Source organism: Bufo gargarizans, chromosome 3 (assembly GCF_014858855.1).
Source record: "Bufo gargarizans isolate SCDJY-AF-19 chromosome 3, ASM1485885v1, whole genome shotgun sequence".
NCBI lineage: Eukaryota > Metazoa > Chordata > Amphibia > Anura > Bufonidae > Bufo > Bufo gargarizans.
In genome coordinates, this window is record NC_058082.1 from 459,540,948 (window position 1) to 459,568,756 (window position 27,809).

Below are 27,809 nucleotides of genomic sequence, written 5' to 3' on the forward strand. Positions count from 1 at the left end.
AAAACTATGAATTAACACATGTGGAATTATATACATAACAAAAAAGTGGGACACAACTGAAAATATGTCATATTCTAGGTTCTTCAAAGTAGCCACCTTTTGCTTTGATTACTGCTTTGCACACTCTTGGCATTCTCTTAATGAGCTTCAAGAGGTAGTCACCTAAAATGGTTTTCACTTCACAGCTGTTCCCTGTCAGGTTTAATAAGTGGGATTTCTTGCCTTATAAGTGGGGTTGAGACCATCAGTTGCATTGAGGAGAATACACAGCTGATAGTCCTACTGAATAGACTGTTAGAATTTGTATTATGGCAAGAAAAAAGCAGCTAAGTAAAGAAAAACGAGTGGCCATCATTACTTTAAGAAATGAAGGTCAGTCAGTCAGTCCGAAAAATTGGGAAAACTTTGAAAGTAAGGGCTATTTGACCATGAAGGAGAGTGATGGGGTGCTGCGCCAGATGACCTGGCTTCCACAGTCACGGGACCTGAACCCAGTCGAGATGGTTTGGGGTGAGCTGGACCACAGAGTGAAGGCAAAAGGGCCAACAAGTGCTAAGCATCTCTGGGAACTCCTTCAAGACTGTTGGAAGACCATTTCAGGTGACTACCTCTTGAAGCTCATCAAGAGAATGCCAAGAGTGTGCAAAGCAGTAATCAAAGCATAAGGTGGCTACTTTGAAGAACCAAGAATATGACATATTTTCAGTTGTTTCACACTTTCTTGTTATGTATATAATTCAACATGTGCTAATTCATAGTTTTGATGCCTTCATAGTCATGAAAATAAAGAAAACTTTTTGAATGAGAAGGTGTGTCCAAACTTTTGGTCTGTACTGTATGTCCTACAGGACTGATAGATTAGTCTTCTTTTGTATAGCTGAACACTCTATGGACAAATCATGTCCAGGGATGGACTGGCCATAAACCCTTCAGGAAAATTTCCCATTGGGCCGATGTCCAGGGGCTGCCCAAGCCCTTCTAACAGCAGCTAGCTGGGCACATAATCTGATGCTCTCAGCATTGTCGCCAGGAGCATCAAGTGCTAATGCACCTGGCCGGCAGCCGCAAGTGGCCTCCTGAATTCAACTCTATCGCTGTCCTCAGGGTGGTGATACAACCGCATTTTAAGCTGCACTGTGGTTTTTGTATTTTTGGGGTGGTATTTTTGCTGCATTATGGTAGTGGTGGCCCCACCTATATCTGTTGTGGTTTGTGTTGGCCCCGCCTACTTGTGTTGCCCTGCTTTCTGTGAATTTGGAATCCCCTACAAAATCGGGTCAATTTTAGGTTCTTTTCCAGGGCCACTTTAAGTTCCCAGTCCACCCTGATCCAGCCAGACCAGCCTGGTTCATCCATCCTACAAGAAATGAATGCAAACAACCATCATTCCCCTGCACTGTTGTCTCTAAGATTAGTTTGTATATTAGTAATAATGGACCGCTCAGCCAATCCCAAAAAGAATACTAACATTTTTCCTTATTAGGACCTTCATGGCCTAAATCACATGTTATGTTTAAGAGGTTTTCCAGAAGTCAGATATTGATGACCTAGAGTATGCTTAGGATAGGTCATCAATATCAGCTTTATGGGGGGCCAACACATTGCATTCCCACCAATCAGCTACCACTGTCAACTATAAAGTGAGCAGATGGCTTTTCTTTCTGGTGCCACTGATCTGGATGATAGGTTATCAATATCTAAATCCCAGAAAACCCCTTTAAACAATGGGAATTATATTTCTAAATATCAGTCTTAAAAATCTTTGGCTAATAGGTAAATAATCATTATATATTTACTAAAATTACTGACATTTTAAAGGGTTGGTCGTGTTTGCACAATGTAGGAAAAAGTTCCTGCCCATGCAGGACCTTTTTCCTATAGTGTGCAAGCATGACCACCATTGCTGGATTGTAGGGTGGTCGCAACTATGGAAACGAGAAATTTATAATGAGATGGAAAAATGAATCAAGCCAGAAAAGGAAGTAATATGGATAATCAAAGTACATTAGTAAGTGCCTTGTATTTTGCCAATTACTTTGTATTATGTATTATTTTGCCATTTACTGAAGTCAGACAATCATTGCAAATTTTGCTCCAATCATTGTAAAAATAGTTGTTTTTATCAGATGAATTGGCCTAATATCATTATGTCTAAGTTAGAGCAGTGGATGTACTTGACCTTTTTTGCTTTATTTTTTATTTTATTTTTTTAATAAAAAAAAGTAAATGTTTTTAGGTCACTGTGATCTAGACAAGCTGAACTTGTCATGTCATGCACATTAATTCCAAGATCATGGTGTTCAAGGCTGAGTGCTTCTATTACCGTGTTACCAGATAAAATATATCTCATATTAGACCATGATGTTGACAGCTGCAAAATGTATTTGGGAAAAGCATGCATTTTATTACTTATATTTCTCTGTGCTCTGCTGTACCCTTTTCCAATGGCTTTCAACATATTTACTATTGGGTATTACAATTAGATATCTATTCATTATCTATCTAGCTATCTATCTACTTCCCAAAGATTGGGAATGTTTTCCATGTTGTGCCCAGGTTCTACAATCCATTTCACATCCATTTGCTCTAAGGTGATTAAAGGTATAGTCCATGAAGATCAGACAGGTTTTATACCCAGAAGAACGATATATTCAAATATAAGAAGGCTTTTCCTAAACATTGAATCTAATAAAATAGAAACTGACGACAAAGATATACTTTCACTGGATGCTCAAAAGGCATTTGATGGTATCGAATGGGAGTATTTATGGGCAGTTTGGAAAAGGGTTGGTATAGGGGAGGGATTTATAAGATGGATTCAACGTATATATTCCAATCCGAGGTCTGGGGTGATGGTGGATGGGAGCTTGTCCCTGCCTTTTTCCCTTTATAGGGGCACCAGGCAGGGATGCCCTCTCTCCCCATTACTATTTGCTATTGCAATAGAACCCCTGGCATCTAAAATAAGAAATGATAAGGAGTTTAAAGGTCTTCAATATGGGGAAGGAAAAATTATCTATGTACGCCAATACAAGGGGTAGGGGGTCGCATCTGCTTTTATAATGACAGCGGGGCCCGTGCAGTGACTGCATTCTACTACACGGGCCCCGCTGTCATGGAACCATGAACCAGACGTACAACAAGTGATGAGTGGAAATAAGAAGGCTTTATTGAAAATAAAGCTGTAAGGAAAAAGTCCAAACGGATGGCTAAACCGAAGCAGGGTCTTGCGAAACCAGAGATCAGGAACCAGAAGGGTAGTCAGATGAAGCCAGGATCAGGAATCAGCAGGGTAGTCAGACGAAGCCAAGATCAGGAATCAGCAGGGTAGTCAGACGAAGCCAGGATCAGGAACCAGAAGCAGCAGCAGTCTTAGAAGCATGTGAGCACAGGAGGACCAAGCAAGGAACTGAAGCCACAGACCTCCTATATATATGAGCTAGGCATCCAGCTCCTCCCAGTGGGAAGGAGGAGCCGCAGGGTGGGAGGCTACAAGAAAACCCAGAAACCAAGATGGCCGCCAGCACATGTCAAACGAAGGAGAACAGCAAGGAGGTAAGACCATGACAGTACCTCCCCCTCAAGGGCCCCTCCTCCGCGGAGTAAGGAACGGTTTCTGAGGGAAGCGTGCGTGGAAGGCTCGGAGCAAGGCAGGAGCATGGACATCTGCGGAGGGAACCTAGGAACGCTCCTCTGGACCATAACCACGCCAATGGACCAAAAACTGCACCCGGCCGCGGACCAGGCGTGAGTCCAGGATATTGCTCACCTCATACTCCTCACGATTGCCCACTTGGACCGGACGAGGCCGAGGAATCGAGGAAGTGAAACGATTACACACCAGTGGCTTCAACAGGGAGACATGAAACACGTTGGAGATCCGCATGCCAGGAGGAAGCGCAAGGGCATAGGCTACCGGGTTTACCCTGCAAAGCACTCGGAAGGGACCAACAAAGCGAGGCGCCAGCTTGGGAGTGGGCACTCGAAGGTTGAGGTTGCGGGTGGACAACCATACGCGGTCTCCGACCTGGTAGGAAGGAGCGGGCGCTCGTCTGCGATCAGCCTGGAGTCTCTGGCGCTGCGCAGAGACCTCAAGGGACCTCTGGATCCTTACCCAAGAAGCACGTAGGACGGGTGATCCTCCACAGCCGGAATATCCTGGGGAGAGAATACCTCCGGTAACACGGCAGGTTGGAACCCATAATTGGCCATGAAGGGAGACGTCCCAGAGGAAGAGTTCACCGCCGTGTTCCTGGCAAACTCAGCCCAAGGCAGGAGGTCAACCCAATTGTCTTGGTGATCGGAGACATAGCAACGAAGGAATTGCTCCAAGGCCTGATTGGATCGTTCTGCGGCCCCATTGGACTGAGGGTGGTAGGCCGAGGAGAAAGAGAGATGAATCCCCAACTAGGAGCAAAAGGCGCGCCATAACCTGGACACAAACTGACTCCCCCGATCCGACACAATCTCCTTGGGCAAACCGTGCAACCGGAAGACCTCCCTGGCAAAAATCGAGGCCAACTCTTGTGCAGAGGGTAACTTCTTGAGAGGAACACAGTGGCACATTTTGGAAAACCGATCCACTATCATGAGAATGACCGTATGGCCTCGGGATGCAGGGAGGTCCACAATGAAATCCATCCCCAGGTGTGACCATGGACGCTCCCCGGTGGCTATGGGTTGCAAAAGGCCCAACGGAAGGTGCCGAGGGGACTTACTCTGGGCACAAACGGAGCATGCCGCTACATATGCGGCGATGTCGGAACGTAGAGAAGGCCACCAGAACAGACGTGAAACAGCCCAGGACAGCTGATTCTTTCCAGGATGCCCCGCGGCCTTGGAGTTATGGTAGGTTCGCAACAACCGAGTGCGCAACTCCTCAGGCACAAAACACATGCCGTTGGGTCTCCCAGAGGGAGCACCAGATTGAGCCGCCAAAATCTGCTCACCCAGGGGAGAGGTCAGGCTGGTGCGAATGGCGGCCAGGATCTGATTCGGAGGTATGACCGAAGTCGGAATCGACTCCTCCCCGGACAGCTCGGAGTACTGCCGTGATAAGGCATCCGCTCTGATGTTCTTGGAACCGGGTAGGTAGGAGACCACGTAATTAAAACGTGACAAGAACAGAGCCCATCTGGCCTGACGTGGTGTCAATCTCTTGGCCTCAGAGAGGTAGGTCAGATTCTTGTGGTCCGTCAGGATGAGAACCGGAACCACCGAACCCTCGAGCAAGTGCCTCCATTCTTTAAGGGCCTGCACGATGGCCAATAACTCCCTGTCACCAATCTGATAGTTGCACTCCGCGGAAGACAGTTTCCGGGAGTAAAACCCACAAGGAAGCAGAGGACCCTCCGGTGTTCTACGCTGAGACAGGAGGGCGCCTACTCCCGTCTCAGACGCGTCCACCTCGAGGACAAACGGCAACCCAGGGTTGGGATGCGACAGAATCGGAGCCGACACAAAGGCGGACTTTAGAGCCTCAAAAGCTCGGATGGCCTCGGGCGGCCAGACCTGGGGATTACTGCCCTTCCTGGTCAGATCCGTGAGAGGCTTGGCTAGCATGGAAAAGTCCCTGATGAACTTCCGATAATAATTGGCGAAGCCCAAAAAGCGCTGCAGGGCACGAAGACCACTGGGCTGGGGCCACTGTAAGACAGACGAAACCTTCTCAGGATCCATGGAGAACCCCTCAGCGGAAATGATGTAACCTAAGAAGGTTACCTGGGATCGGTGAAATTCGCATTTCTCAAGCTTACCGAACAGCTTGTTCTCTCGTAACCGTTGCAACACTCGTCTGACATCCAGAATGTGGGCCTCCATGGATTCAGAATATACCAAGATGTCATCCAAATAGACCACCACACACTGCTGCAACAGGTCACGGAAAACATTGTTGATGAATTCCTGGAAGACTGCGGGCGCATTGCACAACCCAAAGGGCATAACCAAGGATTCATAATGACCGGTCCTGGTGTTAAACGCTGGTCTTCCACTCATCGCCCGCCTTGATCCTTACCAGGTTATATGCCGCCCTCAGGTCGAGTTTGGTAAAGACCGTGGCCCCTTTGAGGCGATCGAACAGCTCGGAAATCAAGGGTATCGGGTAAGCGTTCTTGATCGTGATGCGATTGAGACCCCTGTAATCGATGCAAGGCCTCAATTCACCGCCCTTCTTTTTCACAAAGAAAAATCCAGCCCCTGCCGGGGACGAGGATTTGCGAATGTGTCCGCGTGAAAGCGCCTCCCTCACGTACTCCTCCATGGCCTCATTCTCCGCTACCGACAGTGGATAGACTTTGCCACGAGGAGGAACGGCACCAGATTGTAACTCTATGGCACAATCGTATGGGCGGTGCGGAGGTAGGGCAACCGCACGCACCTTATCGAATACATCCCGGTACTCCTCGTATTCAGGAGGCAACAGAGAGTCCGAGGAAGTACTCAGCAACTTGACAGGCCCATGGATGCAACTAGCCCCACACTGCGGTGACCACGAGAGGATCTCGGCCGATTTCCAATCGAAAGTCGGATTATGCTTCTGGAGCCAGGGGTACCCCAAGACCACCGAGTAGTGTGGAGACGAAATAACCTGGAGACAGACCGACTCTCTGTGAACGGCACCAATGGCCATCCCCACTGGAAGGGTCTCATGAGTCACGTGTGGCGGCAGAAGGGGTCTGCCGTCTATCGCCTCAAGAGCCAGTGGGGAACCTCGAGGCTGCAGAGGAATGGAATTGGCGGCAGCGAACACACTATCAATGAACAAACCACCAGTACCAGAGTCCACCAACGCCTGGGTCGTCACCGAGCCCCCGACCCAGGAGAGGACAACAGTAATCAGTGGTTTGTCAACACGGGAAACCGGGGACGAGGAGACTCCACCCAAGATCTGCCCCCGACAGGATCTCAGGTGCGAGCGTTTCCCGGACGGTTCGGGCATGCCAACCGAAAATGCCCACCGAGACCACAGTACATGCATCGGCCCTCGCGTCTCCGGAGTACCCTCTCCCCCTCGGACAGGCGAGCAAACCCCAGCTGCATGGGTTCACCCCCAGACAAGTCATCCCCAGGAGGCAGTGGGAGGAGAGGGAGGCACGGGTGGGACAGCAAACGTAGGCGCCAATCTGTTAGAAGGCCTCCGCAGGCTCTCCTTAAAGGAAGGTCTCTCCCTGAGTCTGGTGTCAATCAAAATCAGGAAAGAAATAAGAGACTCAAGCTCCACTGGTAGGTCCTTAGCTGCAACCTCATCCTTCAAGGCATCCGAGAGACCATGAGAGAAAGCAGCGACCAGAGCCTCATTATTCCAGCCCACCTCTGCTGCCAGGGTACGAAACTCAATGGCGTATTCAGCTACGGATCGTGAACCCTGTCTGATGGACATAAGGAGCTTCGCAGCAGAGGCAGCACGAGCCGGCACATCGAATACCTTCCGAAGAGAAGCAACAAAACCGGAAAACTCGGCAACCACCGGATTGTTGTTCTCCCATAAAGGGCTGGCCCAGGCCAAGGCCTTGTCCGAGAGCAGCGAGATCAAGAAGCCCACCTTTGATCTCTCAGTAGGAAAGGCATGTGGCAGCAACTCGAAGTAAATGCCCACCTGGTTAAGGAAACCTCGGCACTGAGTTGGCTCTCCCCCAAAGCGCTGTGGAAGGGGGGCAGAACCGGTCATACCCCGAAACACCGCAGGCGCAGCAACAGGTGTCGGGGTAGACTCTGGCGCAACAACCGGAGCGGCAGTAGGAGCGGGCCCAGGAGTGACAACCGACCCATCGGCAACGGAAGCTAAATGAGCCGTGCGTTCAAGCAGGGTTTGCAACGCCACAGCGAACCGACCCAACAGGTGATCCTGTTGATCAAGTCTGGCAACCAGCGTAGGTAGCGAGGATGGCCCTGTACCGTCAGAATTCATGGCTTGGTCCTAATGTCATGGAACCATGAACCAGACGTACAACAAGTGATGAGTGGAAATAAGAAGGCTTTATTGAAAATAAGTAAGTGCGTCTTATAGGACGAAAAATACGGTAACGTAAAGGAATTGCAAAAGATTAGGTCCTATATAGACTGGGAAAAAAAGGGATGAAATATCTAGGTCAAGTACTTGAGGAAGATAAACTGAAGGATTTTGGAATGATGCTCTTAGAAGCTATACTATGGTGTCGGAAAGGGGTTCACATAAAATATCTCAGTTTTTTATAGTTAATAGGCTACATCGATCTCCTTGGGCGTTAAAAAAAATGGGTGTGAGAACTTCCGATAAGTGCCCAAAATGTAGGGGAGAGAATGCGGATCTTATACATTGTTTCTGAAGATGTCCTAAACTTTTTAGGTATTGGAAAGAAATTGCAGAGATTCTAACAGTTTTTCTGTGTGTTCAAGTTTCTGAAGACGCAGTAGTCTGTATATTAGGGGCTACAGAACATCTTAAACAAAAAAAAGAGATACGATTGGTTTTAGGTAAAGTATTATTTCAAGCCAGACTTCTCATACTCCGGAAATGGGTAAATCGCTAATTTGCGAAATGGGTAAATTCGCTAATCAGTTGCTAATTTGATATAATGTGAGATCAGAAAAAATTAATAAAATATGGAAAAAATTGTTGAATTAGTGCCGGATATGTGTGTTTTTTTTTTTTTCCTCTCTCTTCTCCAAAGGGTGGGGGGAGGGCACGGGGGGTAAAATGTTGATGTATTCTTGTTTTATGTAATGTGGATTTTTGAATCTGTATATGCCTTTTATATAGTTGAAATAAAAAGAAATTTATTTTAAAAAAACAACACATCCATTTGCTCACGAAGAGACCGTCGCGGCCATCTTGATTTAAGAAAAAGTTAAAAATATTGCATGCCCTGTTGTGATCACGTCATCAAGTTAGCCAGGTGCGGTGACGTCATCACCGCCAGTCAGCGCATTTTCTTAAATCATGATGGCCACGATGACCTCTCTGCAAGCAAATGGATTAGGTGAGTATTTTATTTATTTATTTTTTACCTCCATTTCTGGAAAAATTTATTCGTTAACACAAAGCGCGAGGAAATTCGGCTTTGTGACGAATCAAATTTTCCTTGAAAATCGGATTGAAGTCCACTTTGGTAACTTCGAAATTCGATCAACACTAATTACAGCAGATAATAGTCCAAAATCAATGTGACAGATTCCCTTTAAACCCTTTAGATCCCCGCCAGTCTGATATTAATGACCTATCCTAGGGATAGATTATCAACTATTAGATCCTGTAGAACCGGTTTAAAGGAAACATCCAGATTCCTGGCTGCCTCTCTCAATAGATACAAAGGCTTAGAGGGAACATTACCGGTAATACAGCTGAAAGTTGCACAAGGGCTGCAGAAGGCTGCCATCAAGAGAAGTTGGGGGAGCTTAGAATATGCAATGAAACAAAATCCTGCCTGCAACTTGAATTTATAGATATAGGGGGAATTTACTAAGACTGGTGTGTCATATGTCAGTCTTAATCCAAAGTATACAGGAGAGTCAGGCCTCAATAAAGTTGTCACATCTTTGCTATACATGCACCATAAAATAAAATGTATGTGATACATCAGCTGGTAAAGATTTGTGTTATAATCTATGCCAGTCTCTGGCGTAAATCATATCGTATATCTGTTGGGGGCCACACTCCTCCTCTAAGCATCACCCAATTAGAAAATGTGTCGTGAGCAAAGCAAAAACCCATAAGATCGCAAAATTTTTGCACAAATAATGCTAGAGCAAAAATTTGCAGCCTTTTTTTGTTATCAGTGTTCTGTCACAAAGGCCACTGTACTTTATATCTAATAAGACAGTTCTGTTTAGCCTGGTAATTGTACACGTGTCTTTATTCTTCTGCTGTCAGAGAAAGAGTAGGAAAAATAAAATAAGGACGTTTATGTCCCCATTCTCTTACAGTCCCTCAGTGTCATTATTAGTCCATTACAGAGAGCTGAACAGCAGATGCCATTTCCATTAGAAGCCATTAAAGCAAGCATATAAACCTCCTACAATGTGCAGCTAAAGACTTCAACACATTCAACCGGAATCCAGGAAGATTTACAGCAATCCTTTGACCCAAAAAAATTTGCATTAACACAACACTTACCCGATACCCTTCTTTTCATCTTTTTAGTTGCAGATTCACAAATTCTCTGGCTCCTCTTCACCCTGTCCATTGGTAGCCCATACAACTTCCTACTTGTCCAGCCCTGCTATTGCATTGGCCAGCAATGTCTACATTAGCAGTGCTGGCCAATACTTAGACAGAAGAAAGTGTCTTGGGCTACCACATACACAAGATGCATCAGGCAGTCTGGGAACTGCTGCGGGAATCTTGGATGGCAGAAGAGGAGCCCGGGGTCTGATGGATCTGCAGCTAAGGCTACGTTCACATCACCGTTCAGCCTTTCCGTTCTCCTGCTCCGTTTAGGGGCAGGAGAACGGAAAGGCTGAACGGTGATGTGAACGAAGCCTAAAAAGATAAAAAGGAGGGCTCCATGCAAGTATCAGTGCAATTTTGTTTTTTCTTGAACTGGTGTGTCGCTTTATAGTGAATGTCTGCCCTACAACACTAAAGGGGCTTAACCAATAATGCCTTCTCTAGTTAAAAGCTATATACACCTTTGGGGCAATTTTTTATTATTGCATTGTACTTATTTTGAGCTAAAAATCTTTTTTTTCTAATTTATTTCAAATATGGAACCCTGTTTTCTGTATATAGCTGAGATGCTCTAGCAGCAGCCCTGGATTTTCTCTCTTTTCGGTCAGTTGGGGAGCTGACGGCTCCTTATCTCTGATGTTATAAACACTCATCATAGCTCAGTTCTTATCTTACTGATAAGAATGTGGCTTTAATAAGTGTTTATGACATCTTAGTAATTTAGAGATAAGGTTTAGATAATTTAGTAATTTAGAGATATGAGGGTGTACATAGCCTTTAAGCAGTGAATGGTGGTATTGTGTGGGCATTGTGCAGATGTATTATTTAACCATGTAGGCAGTATATCGGTATAAACATCCAGATAAAAAGCACATAAATATCATGTGATTTTATATTTTCAAATTATAAGAACAACTGGCTAAAATATCAAGCAAAGGTTTTTACTTGTCGCCCAGGGCCCTGTTATTAATGAAACCAACACTGTGTACAAGGCTACAGTCACTCAGCCGTATACATTGTGCAGTCCACAAACCACGTATCTGCAAAATGTGGATACCGGCCATGTGCATCCGACACTTTCCGCAGGCCAAATTGTCAAAAAGCATATTCTTGTCCGCAAAACGATATGGCGGCACGGCTGCATGGATGTGAACAGCACAGGGATGACATGCATTTTTGTGGCCCCATAGAAATAAATTGTTCAGTTTTTTACGGATCGCACGCGTACCACAGATACGGTTATGTTAAAAAAGTCTTAACTATGTACTTCTATCTTCACATGTGTTGTAAACTACTCAGTCACCTCTTAGTCCCCAATTAAATTAACTATGTTGCATATTAAAAATACGATTGCATTGTAAATTAAAATTGTAAGGCGGCTTTGGAACAAATTAGCATTTTTCATTAAGGTTGATCCTGTGTATAGAAAAATCTCATATGAAAAGAAATACTTACAGGAACATGTGGGCTCTGAGCCTGACCACTCTGAATTGAACTGGCACACGCGAGCTGGGCTTCCTTGCAATTCATATCCACCCATGCAAAAATAGTCACAGGTTGAACCATAGTTATCTCCAACTCCTGAACACTTGACATATCCATTCTCTGGAGCGTTCAGCTTAGCACAGCGCTTTACTTAGTAGAAAGACAGAGAGACAAGCAGTGCTTTAATAGTTAACTCTTATTGATAAGGTGTCAGGGTCTAGATGAATAAGGGGGTTAATTGGCTTGCACACACTAGAAATTGCTTTTTTATTTAGAATTTTTTCTTGAAAAATGCAACCCAACTGAGTAACATAACATCTTATTATGTTTTCACTTTGGAGACATTTGATATAATATTCAATCAAGTTTAGGGACCTTGCACACAACCGTATGCCTCCGAGACATACGATCCGTGAGCAGGCCATATGTCCCAGAGCGGCATTGATCATGCACTCGGGAGCACACAGTATTATAGATGACAATGATGCTGTGCACGTCGAGCTGCCCGCGGGCCTATTGTCCCACACTAATGAGATCATATACATGATATATATATGATCATTGTAATCTTTGATGCTGTGTGCTCCAGTGCGCACGATCAATGCCGCTCAGGAACATATGGTCCGCTCACGGACCATATGTTGCGGAGGGCATACGGTCATGTGCAAGGGCCCTTAGAATGCAAAATGTCCATTGTTCTGGTATGGTTCTTATGTGGGCTGCTTATATAGCAGCTGCACATTCTGCATCAAAGTATAGTGAAACTGCTTCAATTCACATTTTGGTCTGTCTCCCCGATTATGCTAACGAGCTAATCCATTACCAAAAGAAGATAAACAAACAAAGGTTCATAAAAATGACTGCATTGTTTTTGCAATTAAAGGTTTTGCCTGGGATCTAAAGACTGATAAACTACAGTCAGGTCCATGAATATTAGGACATCGACACAATTCTAACATTTTTGGCTCTATACACCACCACAATGGATATGAAATGAAAGAAGCAAGATGTGCTTTACCTGCAGACTGTCCGCTTTAATTTGAGGGTATTTACATCCAAATCAGGTGAACGGTTTAGGAATTACAACAGTTTGCATATGTGCCTCCCACTTGTTAAGGGACCAAAAGTAATGGGACAGAATAATAATCATAAATCAAACTTTCACTTTTTAATACTTGCTTGCAGTCAATTACAGCCTGAAGTCTGGAACGCATAGACATCACCAGACGCTGGGTTTCATCCCTGGTGATGCTCTGCCAGGCCTCTCCTGCAACTGTCTTCAGTTCCTGCTTGTTCTTGAGGCATTTTTCCTTCAGTTTTGTCTTCAGCAAGTGAAATGCATGCTCAATCGGATTCAGGTCAGGCGATTGACTTGGCCATTGCATAACATTCCACTTCTTTCCTTTAAAAAACTCTTTGGTTGCTTTTGCAGTATGCTTTGGGTCATTGTCCATCTGCACTGTTAAGCGCCGTCCAATGAGTTCTGAAGCATTTGGCTGAATATGAGCCGTGGTCTTCCGAGTCTTTTGGTGTTGCTGAGCAAAACGGTGCATTCCTTCTTTTTAAGAATGTTCCAAACAGTTGTTTTGGCCATGCCTAATGTTTTTGCTATCTCTCTGATAGGTATGTTTTGTTTTTTCAGCCTAATGATGGCTTGCTTCACTGATAGTGACAGCTAATCTTGGGAGTTGACAGCAACAGATATAAAATGCAAATAGCAGACTTGAAATGAACTCTGGACCTTTTATCTGATCATTGCAATTGGGATAATGAGGGAATAACACACACCTGGCCATGGAAAAGCTGAGAAACCAATTGTCCCATTACTTTTGGTCCCTTACAAGTGGGAGGCACATATGCAAAGTGTTATAATTTCCTACACCGTTCACCTGATTTGGATGTAAATACCCTCAAATTAAAGCTGACATCCTGCAGTTAAAGCACATCTTGTTTGTTTCATTTCAAATCCATTGTGGTAATGTATGGAGCCAAAAATGTTAGAATTGTGTTGGTGTCCCAATATTTATGGACCTGACTGTATCCTCAGGATAGGTCATCAATATCTGATCAATGGGGGTTCGACTCCCGGTAGCCCCTCCGATCAGTTGTTGGAAGGTTAGGGCAGATCATCAATATTTATAGGGGTTCTAAGGGCTTTTCTGAAAGTCCTGAAGTCCTCAGTGTTGCAGCGTTTCCGCTTTTAGGAACAGCACTGTGGGAAAAGAAACTGGTTTCTTGCACTTGAAACAAACAGCAACCACTATCTGTAACATTATCAAGATGGAGCACACCTGAGACAGCATCTTGAACTACACATGAACAGACACTAATAGTAAACACAGTGCCATCTACTTTCAGTTCAACATAGTTTCTCCAGCATTAGGATGCAGCTGTTGCTTTACTCCAAAATTCAGACCCTGTGGAGACAAGATGATTTCTTCTATACCGAAACACATCTGGTCAGGCACTGAGAGGAAGTCAGTCTGAACGCAGCAAAGACAGCAGTATCGGGGGAGTGATCTTTCCTTCAAAAGGTACTGCAACCACTATAAATTAAGTATGCCAGGTATTTGTTAAAAATTTGTAATGAAGGCATTCGGAGGTTGCTTATAAATCCAACAGAAAAAACTATGGCAAACTCTATTTGCATGGTTCTGTGTGGAGATACAGTGGCTCCATAGTTGAGTGCAGTACAAATTCTGTGTTCATCCCCACAGGTTCTGTACACACATGTCTACGAGGTGCATAATGCTCTGCAGAAGAGGAAAGCCATTGATTTGGGGGCAAGAAGGGCTTTAAGGGCAATATTATCTGGTTTATTATAAAATACCTATGTGACCCAGCACAATCATAACTAGAAAAGCTACAATTTCTGGGGAAATTGTGTGAAGTGTTCTTGCCTCCACCTAGTCTACAACTGGAGTGAGAGGAGTAACTGGGTGGAGTGGCTTGAGTAACCGTTGTGTGGTTGGAGTGGCTGGAGTAACTGTGGAAAGGTTAGACTGGGCAGAGTAACTTTATGGAGTGGGCAGAGTAATTGTTTGGAGTGAGTAAACATTACACTAACCAATTGATTGATCAAATTTTAAAAGTGCACATGGCAAGCTTGATAGAGTGAGAAATACATTTCAACTTTTATTTATTTATATAGCACATTTAATTGCAATGTTGTTGCTCAAAGTGCTTCACAGTTACATTAAAACATACATTTATAAAAACATTAACAGCAGAAATGCAGTGGTGGCAGTTTAGAAATCATGTCCTGATTTTTCATCTCACACTCTAGATTTTGTCACTCTGCTGGCTGCTCACACACCTGCCAACTCACTCTACAGCAAGGGCAGAGAAGAGCGGTTAAAAACAAACTGCTCCAACTTTCTAGCAGAGCTTTATATTGTGAGAATCACAAGACCCCGACCTGCATAGTATGTCTCTGAAATATTAAAAATGAAGGCACAGTTGCAGTTTAGAAATTGCCCTTCAAATTTGAGGGGGCTAGGGTGGAGTTTCAATAAATGTCCATGGGTGGCGTGAGTTGCAAACAAATGGTCATATTGTAAAAAAATATCAGGACTATGGCTTTTAGTGGCAGCAGGGATAGCTGAACGTTTTGATATACGATTTGTGTAGGTGGGCTTGAAAATGAGGGAGTGGTGGCAGTTTAGAAATCATGTCCTGATTTTTCAGCTCACACTCTAGCTTTTGTCAGCTCCCACTCTAGTTTTGAACATTCCGCCATTCATTCCTATAGGACCAATTTCGCCACAAAAAAAATTTTGGGAACCATTTGGCGAAACGTTCCACAAAGTAATAGCACGCCAATCGGGAACAATCCACACGTTTCGGAATATTACTGTCTATGTAGTGTAAAAACTGTGGGAGGAGTTAGGGTGGTAAATTTGGCTATAATAATAAGAATATATATGTGAGATAACAGTAAGTGTTCTTGCCATGCAAGAACACTTAATAAGCTTACATACCTCTTACTTTCACAGTAAATTTACATGATGCCTTGTTCTCAGCTCTATCGTATACTGTATACTGGATTCTATGATCTCCCTCTGGGAAGTCAGAGCCGGATGGAAGTCCTTTTAATATGACACTGAAGAGAAAGAGGATGTGATTAACTCATCCATCATATCCATAACATTATGGCATTGGTGAAATTCATTTATTCTCATAAAATATGGGAAATGCCTTTACCAAGCTGAAAAATAATTTGTTAGATATGAGTTACCAATAATCTGTCAATAATAATGAATGGTAATTAATGACATACTGGGAGATGTAATTGTAATTTTAGTTTTTATTGACCTATCGTCCCCTATTAGGACAATGTGAGTGTTCAATCATATTCATCTTAAAATAGCATGAATGCTATGGACAGATGCTCTGCTCATTAAAATGATTTATGCTCCAGCAGACAAAAAGTTGTTGTTTTTTAGTACTTATCTAACTTACTCTGTTAGGATTCCATCTGCCGTGTCCCGTCCTTCAGGAGTGTCCCAGAAGACTCTTGCAGTAAGTTTATTTGGTTCTGCTACTTTATCTTTTACACTTGGACACTGAATCCTTGGAGGCTCCAAATCTACAAAATAAAATATTTAAAAGAAGTGATGTTCTATGAACAGGGCTAGACTGTCCCACCAGAGGATCCTATGGTAGGCCCAGACTCTTACCCAATAATGGGCCCTACAGGTCTAATAGAAACAGCATTTGAAACTGACAGTGCATTAGCACCTATTAGAGAATTGCACCCCTTTGGCTCCCACTGCTCCTTCTTGGTTTCGAGATTAAAAAAGACCATTAAAATGTCATATAATCAAATGCCCACCTGCCAGTACCACTGACATGTCTTTCACAACTCTCTGTGCCGGAAATAAAAACAATTTGTTCAATTTTAGTGCAGATTCTGCCTGGAAGTACCTATTGAAATCAATTGGAGGCCTAAAAATGACAGGGAAATCCACACCAAAAACTACTAAAAAAACATTGATCATCAATCAAAGTGTGGAAAAAAACACTCCTTATGAACCACAGTGGGGATTTCCCATTTAAAGCAATAGGAGATAGATTGAGAGCGGACTCTACATGGAGTATGGCCTTAAAGTCATGGTAGAAGGAGTCTTCTCATTACTTGTGGTGACCTGCCTACCGGTCACAGCAGAGATCATGAAGCCTTGGAATACTTGTTCCAACCTATTTACACTGACTGTGCACACAGGGCTATTTTCACATCTTCTTTCAAGCCTCCGTGTCAGGTTTCATAAAGAAAGGTAGAAAAAAATAGAGCAGAATTTGAAACTTATTTTACAGTTTTATAGTCAAAGTGGTAGGTCATGCACTGTTGGTAATATATACTGATAAACCTCTAGGAGCAACAGGGGTGTTGTTGACGTGTTGCCGTTAAACCTAGAGGTTCAGATCCCTCTGCAACTGCCGCACCCACTGCACTTTGACAGGGCCAGGCAGTGTAAACGTCATCACATCTGGTTCTGTCAATCAAAGTGCAGAGGGCGTGGCAATTGCAGAGAGAGCGGAGTCTCCAGCTCTAACAGCAATTCCCACTTTGCTCTTTTCATATATTGAAACATCATTTTTCTCAGCAATGCGGGCACATATGAACATGGGACCAAAACAGATGCCTTCAGCTGTCCAGCGCACATGTAACAGGTCAGCCAGTTTTATAGGTACAAATCCGCTGACATTCGTTGATCAGCTGCCCTTTAGGACTTTTTCAGACGGCTGTAGGGTTTTTTGCAGTCCGTAAATTGCAGATGCATAAAACACGGATACCGACCGTGTGCGTTCTGCATTTTGCACATGGCCGGCACTATGATAGAATAGCAATTGCAGACAATAATAGGACTTTCTCTATCTTTCTTGCGGGACCGCGGAACGGAACTACAAATGCGGACAGCACACGGTGTGCTGTCCACATCCTTTGCGGCCCCATTGAAATTAATGGGTCCGCACCTATTCCGCAAATTTGCAGCATCGATGTGGGCCTATTCATAAGGTCGTCTGAATGAGCCCTAAATGTGAGCAGAGCTGAGCATAGTGCAATTACGTTGAACTTATTATAGTTGGATGTTACCCCAAGCCAAGAACTGTAATTCGAAGAGGAAGTGATCCATCCATAGGTAATAACAGAGGTCACCAGAATCTATTTTTGAGCTTCCATTACTGGTAGATAGAGAACAGAAAGAAAGGTCTGGTATTTTTTTTGTAAACAGTGCCACACTTTTCCATGGGCTGAGTTTGGCATTACATTAAAAATGTTTTTAAAGGCAGGGAAGGTATTAGAATATAAAAAATGAAAAAAAAATTATACTCACCATCCCAAACCTTTAAAATAATTAAGTTGGCCAACCCCTTTAAAAATCCTTCATTGAAAAAGGCTAAGCGGCAACATCAGACTAAGGCCTCGTTCACATCTCCGTTAGAAGATCTGTCAGGCTGTTCTAGAATAGAGCAGCTTGCCAGATCTGGTAGCATCCGGAGTTGCCAGATCCCCATTGACTGCAATGAGGTCCGGTATTGATCTGGCCAATTTCTGGCATAAATGTCCATCCAACAGCCGGCATTTGCTCCGGAACTCCTAAACAGAGACTCGAATGTGGGCTTTAGGCCTCTTGCACATGACCGTATGTATTTTGTGGTCCAGAAAAAACGGATCCGCTAAAAATATGGATGACATCCGTGTGCATTCCGTATTTTGCAAAACGGAACAGCTGGGCCCTAATAGAACAGTACTATCCTTGTCTGTAATGCGGACAAGAATAGGACAAGTTCTATCTTTTAGGAAACAGAATGCACAAGGAGTACCTTCTGTTTTTTTTGAGGACCCAGTGAAATGAATGGTTCTGTATACGGTCCGCAAAAAAAATCTCTTTTTTTGAATTCACTCTTAGGTTCGACATCCAAAACTGCATCATGTGGCCTGAACCCTAAGGAACAAATTGTGTGCACTTTGCAATTATTCCAGAAAAGCCCTACATGTTTGGATGCTCGGTGTTTTGTTATAGAACTGTCTGTACCTATTTTCTGTTTCCGAAGGTTGGTGAGAGTTTGAGATATCAGTGTGTAGTCTGATTATATCTGACACTAGCTCACTGTGTCCCTGTCCTCATGCTGACAGCATCGCTTTTCTCTTATGTACTAGGGTAAACTATGGGTACCCGAAGATAAAGGCCTGGCACAATTCTGACCCCTACATCCCTGTTGCTACATTATAGCTCTCATGCTGAAGAAATCTTTGACTAGTATCAGCAGAAGACCGAGAAAGTAAATATTCTTATTAACCTCACAGCTTCATGGAAACATACTGTGAAATCAGTTCAATGGAAACAAATGTACATACTACCATCTAGTGGTGATGAGGACGCATATCATGTTGTTATAGAAAAGGTTATTCAGTTACACATGTTCTACAAAATCATACTATTTAATATTTGAATATGCAGTCCCTCTTTCAGGGGCTAAACTACGGCCATACTGCTACACCACCCACCATCAAAGGGGCACTACGGTTCTTAGCAAAGTTAGAACTAGGGATGAGCAAATCGAAGTTGACGAAGTGAATTTCTGATTCTCACCGAATCCAAATTTCCTCACGCTTAGTTGTAACGAATCGCCTTTTTTCCTAAAATGGCTGCTGCACGTGTTAGGACATGGAGCAAGGAACTCTGGGAACGAGGGATCACCCACAATGCCATGCATGCAGCCAATCAGCAGCCAGACAGCCCTGTGATGTCATAGCCCTATAAATACCCCCACCCATCTTGGATTCAGCCATTTTACAGTGTACTTAGTGCAGGGAGAGATGTCTGCAGGCGCTAGGGACAGTGGTAGAAAAGACTTTAAAACTTTTATTTTGCTCAATAGAAGTTCAGGGAAAGGATAGGTAGGAATCATTCCACAGTATTGAAGCAGAACAGGGTTCAGTAGAGGAGTCTACAGCCTGGGTAATAGGAACATTCCGATTACACCTTGCTGCACTGACTGGGGATCCCATTGCCATTATACTGCTCTGTAATATCAGCAAACCCTTCTTGTTATAGGGGTGCAAGTGCTGTTTGATACAACCATTAACAGGGTTTATTACAAGGAAATATTTCTGTCTTATTTGCCTTTGTGTGGCGCAGTTTTATGTTCTAAAGCATTTTTTGGCTTGTATTAGTGGGAAAAAAGGGCTTATTAGCCGTTGTTTTAGACGTGTATTAGTGGCAAAAAAATATATATTATTTGCCATTCAGCGGTGCAGTTATATGTTCTAAAGTCCTTTTTGGCATGTATTAGTGGCAAAAATATATATATATATTATTTGCCGTTCAGCGGAACAGTTATATGTTCTAAAGCACTTTTTGGCGTGTATTAGAGGCACAAAAAAAAGTATTTGCTGTTGTGTGGTGAAGTGAGAAAATTATAGCTCTTTTTGGCGTGTATTAGTGGCAAAAAAATATATATTTGCCTTTCAGCGGTGCAGTTATATGTTCTAAAGCCATTTTTGGCGTTTCTAAGTAGAAACAAATAAGGGCCTATTTGCCGTTCAGCTGTGCAGTTATATGTTCTAAAGCACTTTTTGGAGTGTATTAGTGGAAGAAAAAAAAAGGGCTTATTAGCCGTTGTGTGGTGAAGTGAAAAAATTACAGACTTTTTATTTATTTATTTGATCTAACGGTATGCCCTGCACAGGGGAGTGGCAGAGGCATAAATGTTCCTGGCGCAGGCACAGGTCTCAGCAGAGTAAGGGGGCGTGGCAGCATGAGTCGTAGCGGGATGCCTGAGCTTCCGGAGTCATCTAGCGGTCGTGTCTTGACCAGCAACCAAGCAGTTCTTGAATGGTTGACTCGGTCATCCACTTCGCCCCAAGTGACATCAGACACACCCAGCCAAGAGTCAGTGGGTTTGTCAGACACAACCCTTAGTTGGGATGGCCCCCCCGAACTGCTCAGAATTGGGGGACGGCGGCAGGGCACAGGGATATGGGCACTTCCATTGTGGAAGCGCTCATCTCCATAGTCACATGTATCGCCGTCCCTAGGACAGTGATACAGATGCCTGTGCTGTGGGGCAGGGGAGGGAGAGGCGTGTCCCTTCCCCTTCCTCTGATAGGCTGCAGGCACTAGGCCGGCAGCCCATCAGAGGCCGGCGCAGGTGGCGGGGTGACGTCATCACGCCGCCTGAGCCGTACAGCGCGGGACACAGGCCGGAAGAGGCCTGCATCGCTGACATGGAGATAAGTATAAGTGTTTTTTTTTTTTTTATATGTGTACAATAGTTTTACTGACACATTGGTGGGGGGCTCTTGTTACTGGCACATTGGGGGGCTCTTGCTACTGGCACATTGGGGGGGGCTCTTGTTACTGGCACATTGGGGGGAGCTCTTGTTACTGGCACATTGGGAGTCTCTTGTTACTGGCACAATGGGGGCTCTTGTTACTGGCACATTGGGGGGAGCTCTTGTTACTGGCACATTGGGGGGTCTCTTGTTACTGGCACAATGGGGGGGGCTCTTGTTTCTGGCACATAATGGGGGGCCTCTTATTACTGGCACATGATGGGAGGGCGCTTATTACTGGCACATGATGGGGGGGCTCTTATTACTGGCACATTATGGGGGAGGGCTCTTGTTACTGGCACATGATTGGGGGTGCTTATTACTGGCACATGATGGGGGTGCTTATTACTGGCAAAGGATGGGGGGGTGCTTATTACTGGTACATGATGGGGGCTCTTATTACTGGCACATGATTGGGGGCTCTTGTTACTGGCACATGATGGGGTGCTTATTACTGGCACATGATGGGGGCTCTTATTACTGGCACATGATGGGGGGTGCTTATTACTGGCACATGATGGGGCTCTTTTTACTGGCACATGATGGGGCTCTTATTACTGGCACATGATGGGGGGCTTATTACTGGCACATGATGGGGCTCTTTTTACTGGCACATGATGGGGGCTCTTGATACTGGCACATGATAAGGGGGGCTCTTATTACTGGCATATGATGGGGGCTCTTATTACTGGCACATGATGGGGCGGCTCTTATCACTGGCACATGATTGGGGGGAATCTATGGGGGAACATTTTACTGACATATGATTGGGGGCACTTATTACTGGCACCTTCATGGTGGGCACTATAGGGGCATCTACTAAGGCCACAAAGAAGGGGTATTTTATATGGGGGCTGTGTACAGTAGCATTTTATACTGGGACACATTATGGTTGGTACTATAAAGAAGGGGGGAGAGGAGATGGGGTCATCTATGGGGGGCACTAAGAAGGGGTATTTTATACTTTCAAATTATGGGGGACACTGAGGGCATCTACTGGGGAACTATATATGGGGCATTTTATACTGGTACATTATGGGGGCACTATGGGGACATTAGGGGATATTTTTTGTACTGTCACATTATAAGGAGAATTATTTCTACTGGGGGGGGGGGGCATTATGGTGGGCTTTATTACTCCCCCATGGTATGAGCCCCCTAGTAGCAGCACCAGTCTCTCCCTGCTCTGCTATCCCTCTGCTGCTTCTCCAAATCCTTATTATGAAATCTTTCTCATTAAGATAAAACACAACATCAGCTCTGCCGAGCCCCCCAGCCAAAATGTTGAAGTGGTGTCCGAGATCCCCAAGGGCCAAGCCAAGTAATTGTAAGTTTTCATGTAAAATATATTTGTTATACACATATAGCATACACTGTGACACACAATATACAGTATACCTCTACACTGTGTAGTCTGTTCTATAAGTACCATTGTTTTGTTGTGGCGGACAGAAAATAATATGGAAGTGCCCCTCCTGACCAGGCTCTGGATCCGCAACTGCCGGAAAGTGTTAGTTCCTCGTTTCATGAAAGCAGCGGCAGTAGCAGTCAGTCAGTGCGGAGTGTTCGGGGTAAAATCACCTAGTTGGCGATGTGGCAGTTTGTTGTTAAGCCGCCGGAGAAGGTGAACATGGCCATTTGTAGAATCGGTGGACAGAAGGTGAAGAGTGCCCAGGGTGTCAATGTTGGCACCACGGCCCTGCATCAACATATGCAGCGTCACCATTGAGTGGACTGGGAGAACCGTTGCTCCGATGTGGTGGTACAGTCTGCCGCAGTAACCGCTGCCCAGTGGCACGCACCCGATTTCAGGCAGTCAAGGCTCCACTACCTCAGCTGAAGGGAGCTGTCTGTCCTTCCCATCATCTGCTGGTCCTGATGCTTCTGCTCCTCCTCTTACTCCTCGTCAGTCATTCCGCCAGCAATCGATCACCGAAGTGATTGCCAAGAGACAACAGTATGCGCTTCTCCAATGGCGCAGAAGCTTAATGTGCTCCTGGCCAAGTTGCCGGTGCTGCAGTCCCTCCCTTTCCAAGTGGTGGACTCTGCACCTTTTAGAGAACTGATGGCTTGTGCTGAGCCGAGGTGGAGAGTCCAAAGCCGTCATTTATTTTCCAGAAAGGCAGTACTAGCCCTGCACACCTATGTAGAACAGAAGGTGGGCCTGTCCTTGAGCCTGTCGGTGTCTGCCAAAGTGCATGGCAGCGCCGACGTGTGGAGCTGTAACTATGGTCAGGGACAATACATGTCCTTTACGGCTCACTGAGTGAATGTGGTTCCTGCACAGCCACACCAGCAACTTGGCCAGGTGACTCCACTTTCTCCTCCATGTTCTCGACAATGTCCGCCTCTGCCTCCTCATCCTCCACCGTGTCCGCAGCCTCCACTGCAGGGACAATTCACAGTGCCCCTCCAGCATACCACATGTGCAGGGCACGGCAGTGTCACGCTGTTCTGCACCTCGTTTGCCTGGGCAAACGGAGTCACACAGGGGAGGAACTGCTCTGTGTCCTTCATCAAGAAATCAAATTCTGGCTTTCTCCGCGACAACTCAAAATCGAACCATGGTGACCGACAACAGGAAGAACATGGTGTCGGCGCTGCATCAAGGAGGGCTTAGCCACTGGTTGTCAAGTGGTTCCTGAAGTCTTCCACCCATCTGCAAGACATTCTAAAAATGGCATGCACTTCAGCCACTCGTACACTGCAAAGCATACCCTCATTGAGCTGCAGCGGCAAAACGGCATTCCCCAACATAGGCTGACATGCGACGTTTCCACCCGTTGGAATTCCACCCTCCATATGTTGGACTGACTATACGAACAGAGAAAGTCCATCAATGATTTCTTGATGATCCAAGCGGACACGAGTACTACCCTGTGTAACTTCGATGTCAGCCAGTGGCAGCTCATGCGCAACACCTGCCATTTGCTCAGGCCCATTGAGGAGGCCACGTTATTTGTCAGTCGCCAGGATTACAGGATGAACAACGTAATTCCACTGCTTCATGTACTGGAACAGATGCTGGTAAATCTGGCTGGTCAGGGGACTGGAGACATGGTGCCTAGATCTCATGTCCACATGAGCCCTGTGGGGGCTGAACTGGAGGAGCAGGAGGACATTGGAGCACAAGCAATTTGTAGCAAAATGGGTGGGTTTTCTACACAGGTGACAGGAGAGGAGGAGCAGGAGCAGCCAGAGGAGCTACAGGGCGATGAGGAAGACGAGGCAGAGGACTCAGACACACCGTGGCAGTATGCAGTGGAGATGGAGGCAGGGAGTTCCTCCGAGTCACTTGCACAAATGGCCTGATGCATGCTCACTTTCGTAGTGACAGCCGAATTGTCACCATTCGGCACAGGGATGACTTCTAGCTCCCCACCTTGTTGGACCCTTACTACTGGTCCAAAATGGGGGTCTTTTTTACACCCGCTGAGAGGCAGGAAAAACGGAACTACTATAGAGACATCCTATGTAATCAGTTGGCCGCCGCAGGTCTGACCGGGGAGGCCCTCTACGCTCAAGTTCCTCTGCCATGGCTGCTGTGGCAGGGCGAGGAGTAGGAGCAGTTCCAGCTCCATCAGCAGCCACTTGAGTCTAGAGTCGCTAATGAGCAGCTTTCTTCACCTGCCTAGTGAGGAAACTACTCACCAGCAGCAGCTAGACCTGGAGCAGGACCTGAACCAGCAGGTGGTGGCATACTTTGACAGCACCCTGCACCACACATTGAAGATCCGCTGGACTACTGGGCAGTCAAACTGGATTTGTGGCCGCAACTGGCAGAGTTTGCCCTGGAAAAGCTGTCCTGTCCAGCCAGTAGTGTGGCATCAGAGCAGGTGTTTAGTGCGGCGGGGGCCATAGTTACCCCAAGAAGAACTCTCCTGTGCACGCAAAATGTGGAGAGACTGACCTTTGTCAAGCTGAATCAGGCGTGGATCAGCCAGAATTTCCACCCACCAATGCTTTATTCATCAGGCTAGATCATCCATGGTGCCACACAAACACTTTGACAAAAGAGACTGGTTTCTTCTGGCTACCTGCCTCAGCTACTATTCTGATGCTGCCACTCGCCTGATGCCACACATCTGATGCCTAGTGCTCCTTCTTTCACCCACGATCTTCAGCTGGTACTTGTATTGCCAAACCAACTGGGTCACTCTGTGGTCTCCTGATGCTGCTGCCACCTCCACACTATGTCACCCTCCCACTCCGTGGTCTCCTGATGCTGCTGCCACCTCCACTCTATGTCACCTTGCCCCTCTGTGGTCTCCTGATGCTGCTGCCACCTCCACACTATGTCACCTTGCCACCCTGTGGCCTCCTCCTAATGCTGCCACCACCTCCGCATTCTGTCATTGTGCCACTCTGTGGCCTCCTGATGATGCTGCTGCCACCTCCACACTCTGTCTCTAGACTCTAGATTTTAGTAAGGCTATCTAGATTTTAGTAAGGCTTTTGACACTGTCCCACATAGAAGACTTATCAATAAACTGCAGTCATTGAGCATGGACTCCCATATTGTTGAGTGGATTAGGCAGTGGCTGAGTGACAGACAACAGAGGGTTGTAGTCAATGGAGAACATTCAAAACAAGGTCATGTTACCAGTGGGATTCCACAGGGATCTGTACTGGGACCAATTTTGTTTAATATCTTCATAAGTGATATTGCAAAAGGCCTCGAAGGTAAGGTTTGTCTTTTTGCTGATGACACAAAGATATGTAACAGGGTTGATGTTCCTGGAGGGAAACGCCAAATGGAAAAGGATTTAGGAAAACTTGAAGAATGGTCAGAAGTCTGGCAACTGAAATTTAATGTGGATAAGTGCAAGATAATGCACCTGGGGCGTAAAAACCCAAGGGCAGAATATAGAATATTTGACACAGTCCTGACCTCAGTATCTGAGGAAAGGGATTTAGGAGTAATTATTTCAGAAGACTTAAAGGTGGGAAGACAATGTAATAAAGCAGCACGAAATGCCAGCAGAATGCTTGGATGTATAGGGAGAGGTATAAGCAGTAGAAAGAGTGAAGTGCTTATGCCGCTGTACAGAACACTGGTGAGACCTCACTTGGAGTATTGTGCGCAGTACTGGAGGCCATATCTCCAGAAGGATATAGATACTCTAGAGAGAGTTCAGAGAAGAGCTACTAAACTGGTCCATGGATTGCAGGATAAAACTTACCAGGAAAGGTTAAAAGACCTTAATATGTATAGCTTGGAAGAAAGAAGAGACCGAGGGGATATGATAGAAACTTTTAAATACATAAAGGGAATCAACTCGGTAAAGGAGGAGAGCATATTTAAAAGAAGAAAAACTACCACAAGAGGACACAGTTTTAAATTAGAGGGGCAAAGGTTTAAAAGTAATATAAGGAAGTATTACTTTACTGAGAGAGTAGTGGATGCATGGAATAGCCTTCCTGCAGAAGTGGTAGCGGCAAATACAGTGAAGGAGTTTAAGCATGCATGGGATAGGCATAAGGCTATCCTTCATATAAGATAGGGCCAGGGACTATTCATAGGATTCAGATATATTGGGCAGACTAGATGGGCCAAATGGTTCTTATCTGCCGACACATTCTATGTTTCTATGTTTCTGTCATTGTGCCACCCTGTGGCCTCCTCCCGATGCTGCTACTGCTGCCACCTCTACACTCTATCATTGTGTCACCCTGTGGTCTCCTCATGCTGCTGCTGCTGCCACCTCCAGACTGTAATTTTGCCACTCTGTGGCCTGCTCCTGATGCTGCTGCCTCCTCAAGACTCTGTCATTGGGCCACTCTGGTCTCCTCATGCTGCTTCCACCTCAGCACTATGTCATAGGGCCACTCTGTGGACTTCTCATGCTGTTCCCACCCTCCTCACTTCATGACTGGGCCACTATTTTGCCTTTTGGCCTGGCTGACATCATAATTTATTTAACCCTTCTTTTGATCTGTCAGAAGGAAGGAAAAATTAGATGCACAACGGATCCTGTCTATGTAACAGCTGTAAGGTCTGCATGACATGGTCCCTATTTTGCATCAGAATTGGCTTATGATTTGGTAGCCAAAAGCAGGAGTGGGTACAAAACACAGAAGACATGCAAATATTCCATTCATGTGTCATCTCTGTTTTGGATCCACTCCTGTTTTTTGGGGGGCTTTAGCAATACTGATGGACTACTGACCAAATGCTGACCGAGTGAAGGCGGATGCGCCACAGACAGGATCTGTTTTTTGGGGGTTATTGTTCTAACAGATCAGAGGAAGGGCAAAATAATCAGTGACGTCAACACAAACTTACTGTTGACATCCTCTCCACTCTGTCGGGGGGCTCTAAGCGTTTAATAGAACAGATTCTGTAGAAATCTATGTGGAATCAGCTGCTGACGGTGGAAAAGGAGTGCGCTTCTTCTCGACGCTAACATTGACCTGTAAGACTTCACACTTGAGTTATTTGGTCAGTTTTGGCCCCGTAACTGCCAAAATAAGTCAAGTGTGCAGTGATTCTAAGAGCGACCCCTGTCATCGGCATGTCATACTGACTCACAGTATTATTTCACTACCACAGCAGACTCCCTATGCGTGTTACTGCATAGGCACAGTGTTCTACACCACTATAAAGGCTCTCTGCAGTCAGGAAACAGCTGTTTTTAATGCAATTCGCCCCAAAAATATTCGGATCGAACCGAATTTTTTCGAGAAATTCGGCGAAATGGCCAAATCTAATTTTTAAGAAATTCACTCATCTCTAGTTAGAACCAAAATGCTTGAACCACTTTTGTTTAACTCTTGTTAATTTTTTTATGGTAGTTTGATAAGAAATACTGCACCATCATTGCTACATACATG

At 45.2% G+C, this 27,809-nt stretch overlaps 1 protein-coding gene across 2 annotated transcripts in view; it reads right to left on the minus strand.

The window, feature by feature from the left end:
• The window catches only part of SRPX (sushi repeat containing protein X-linked), a 176,670-nt gene that overhangs the window by 47,354 nt on the left and 101,507 nt on the right, over positions 1 to 27,809 (minus strand). For both annotated transcript variants that reach the window (XM_044286628.1, XM_044286627.1), the window contains 3 exons: positions 16,094 to 16,220; positions 15,613 to 15,734; positions 11,603 to 11,782 (listed from right to left, as the gene is read on the minus strand). In XM_044286628.1, coding sequence (XP_044142563.1) covers positions 11,603 to 11,782; positions 15,613 to 15,734; positions 16,094 to 16,220 — 429 coding nt within the window. The remainder of the gene's footprint in view (positions 1 to 11,602; positions 11,783 to 15,612; positions 15,735 to 16,093; positions 16,221 to 27,809) is intronic.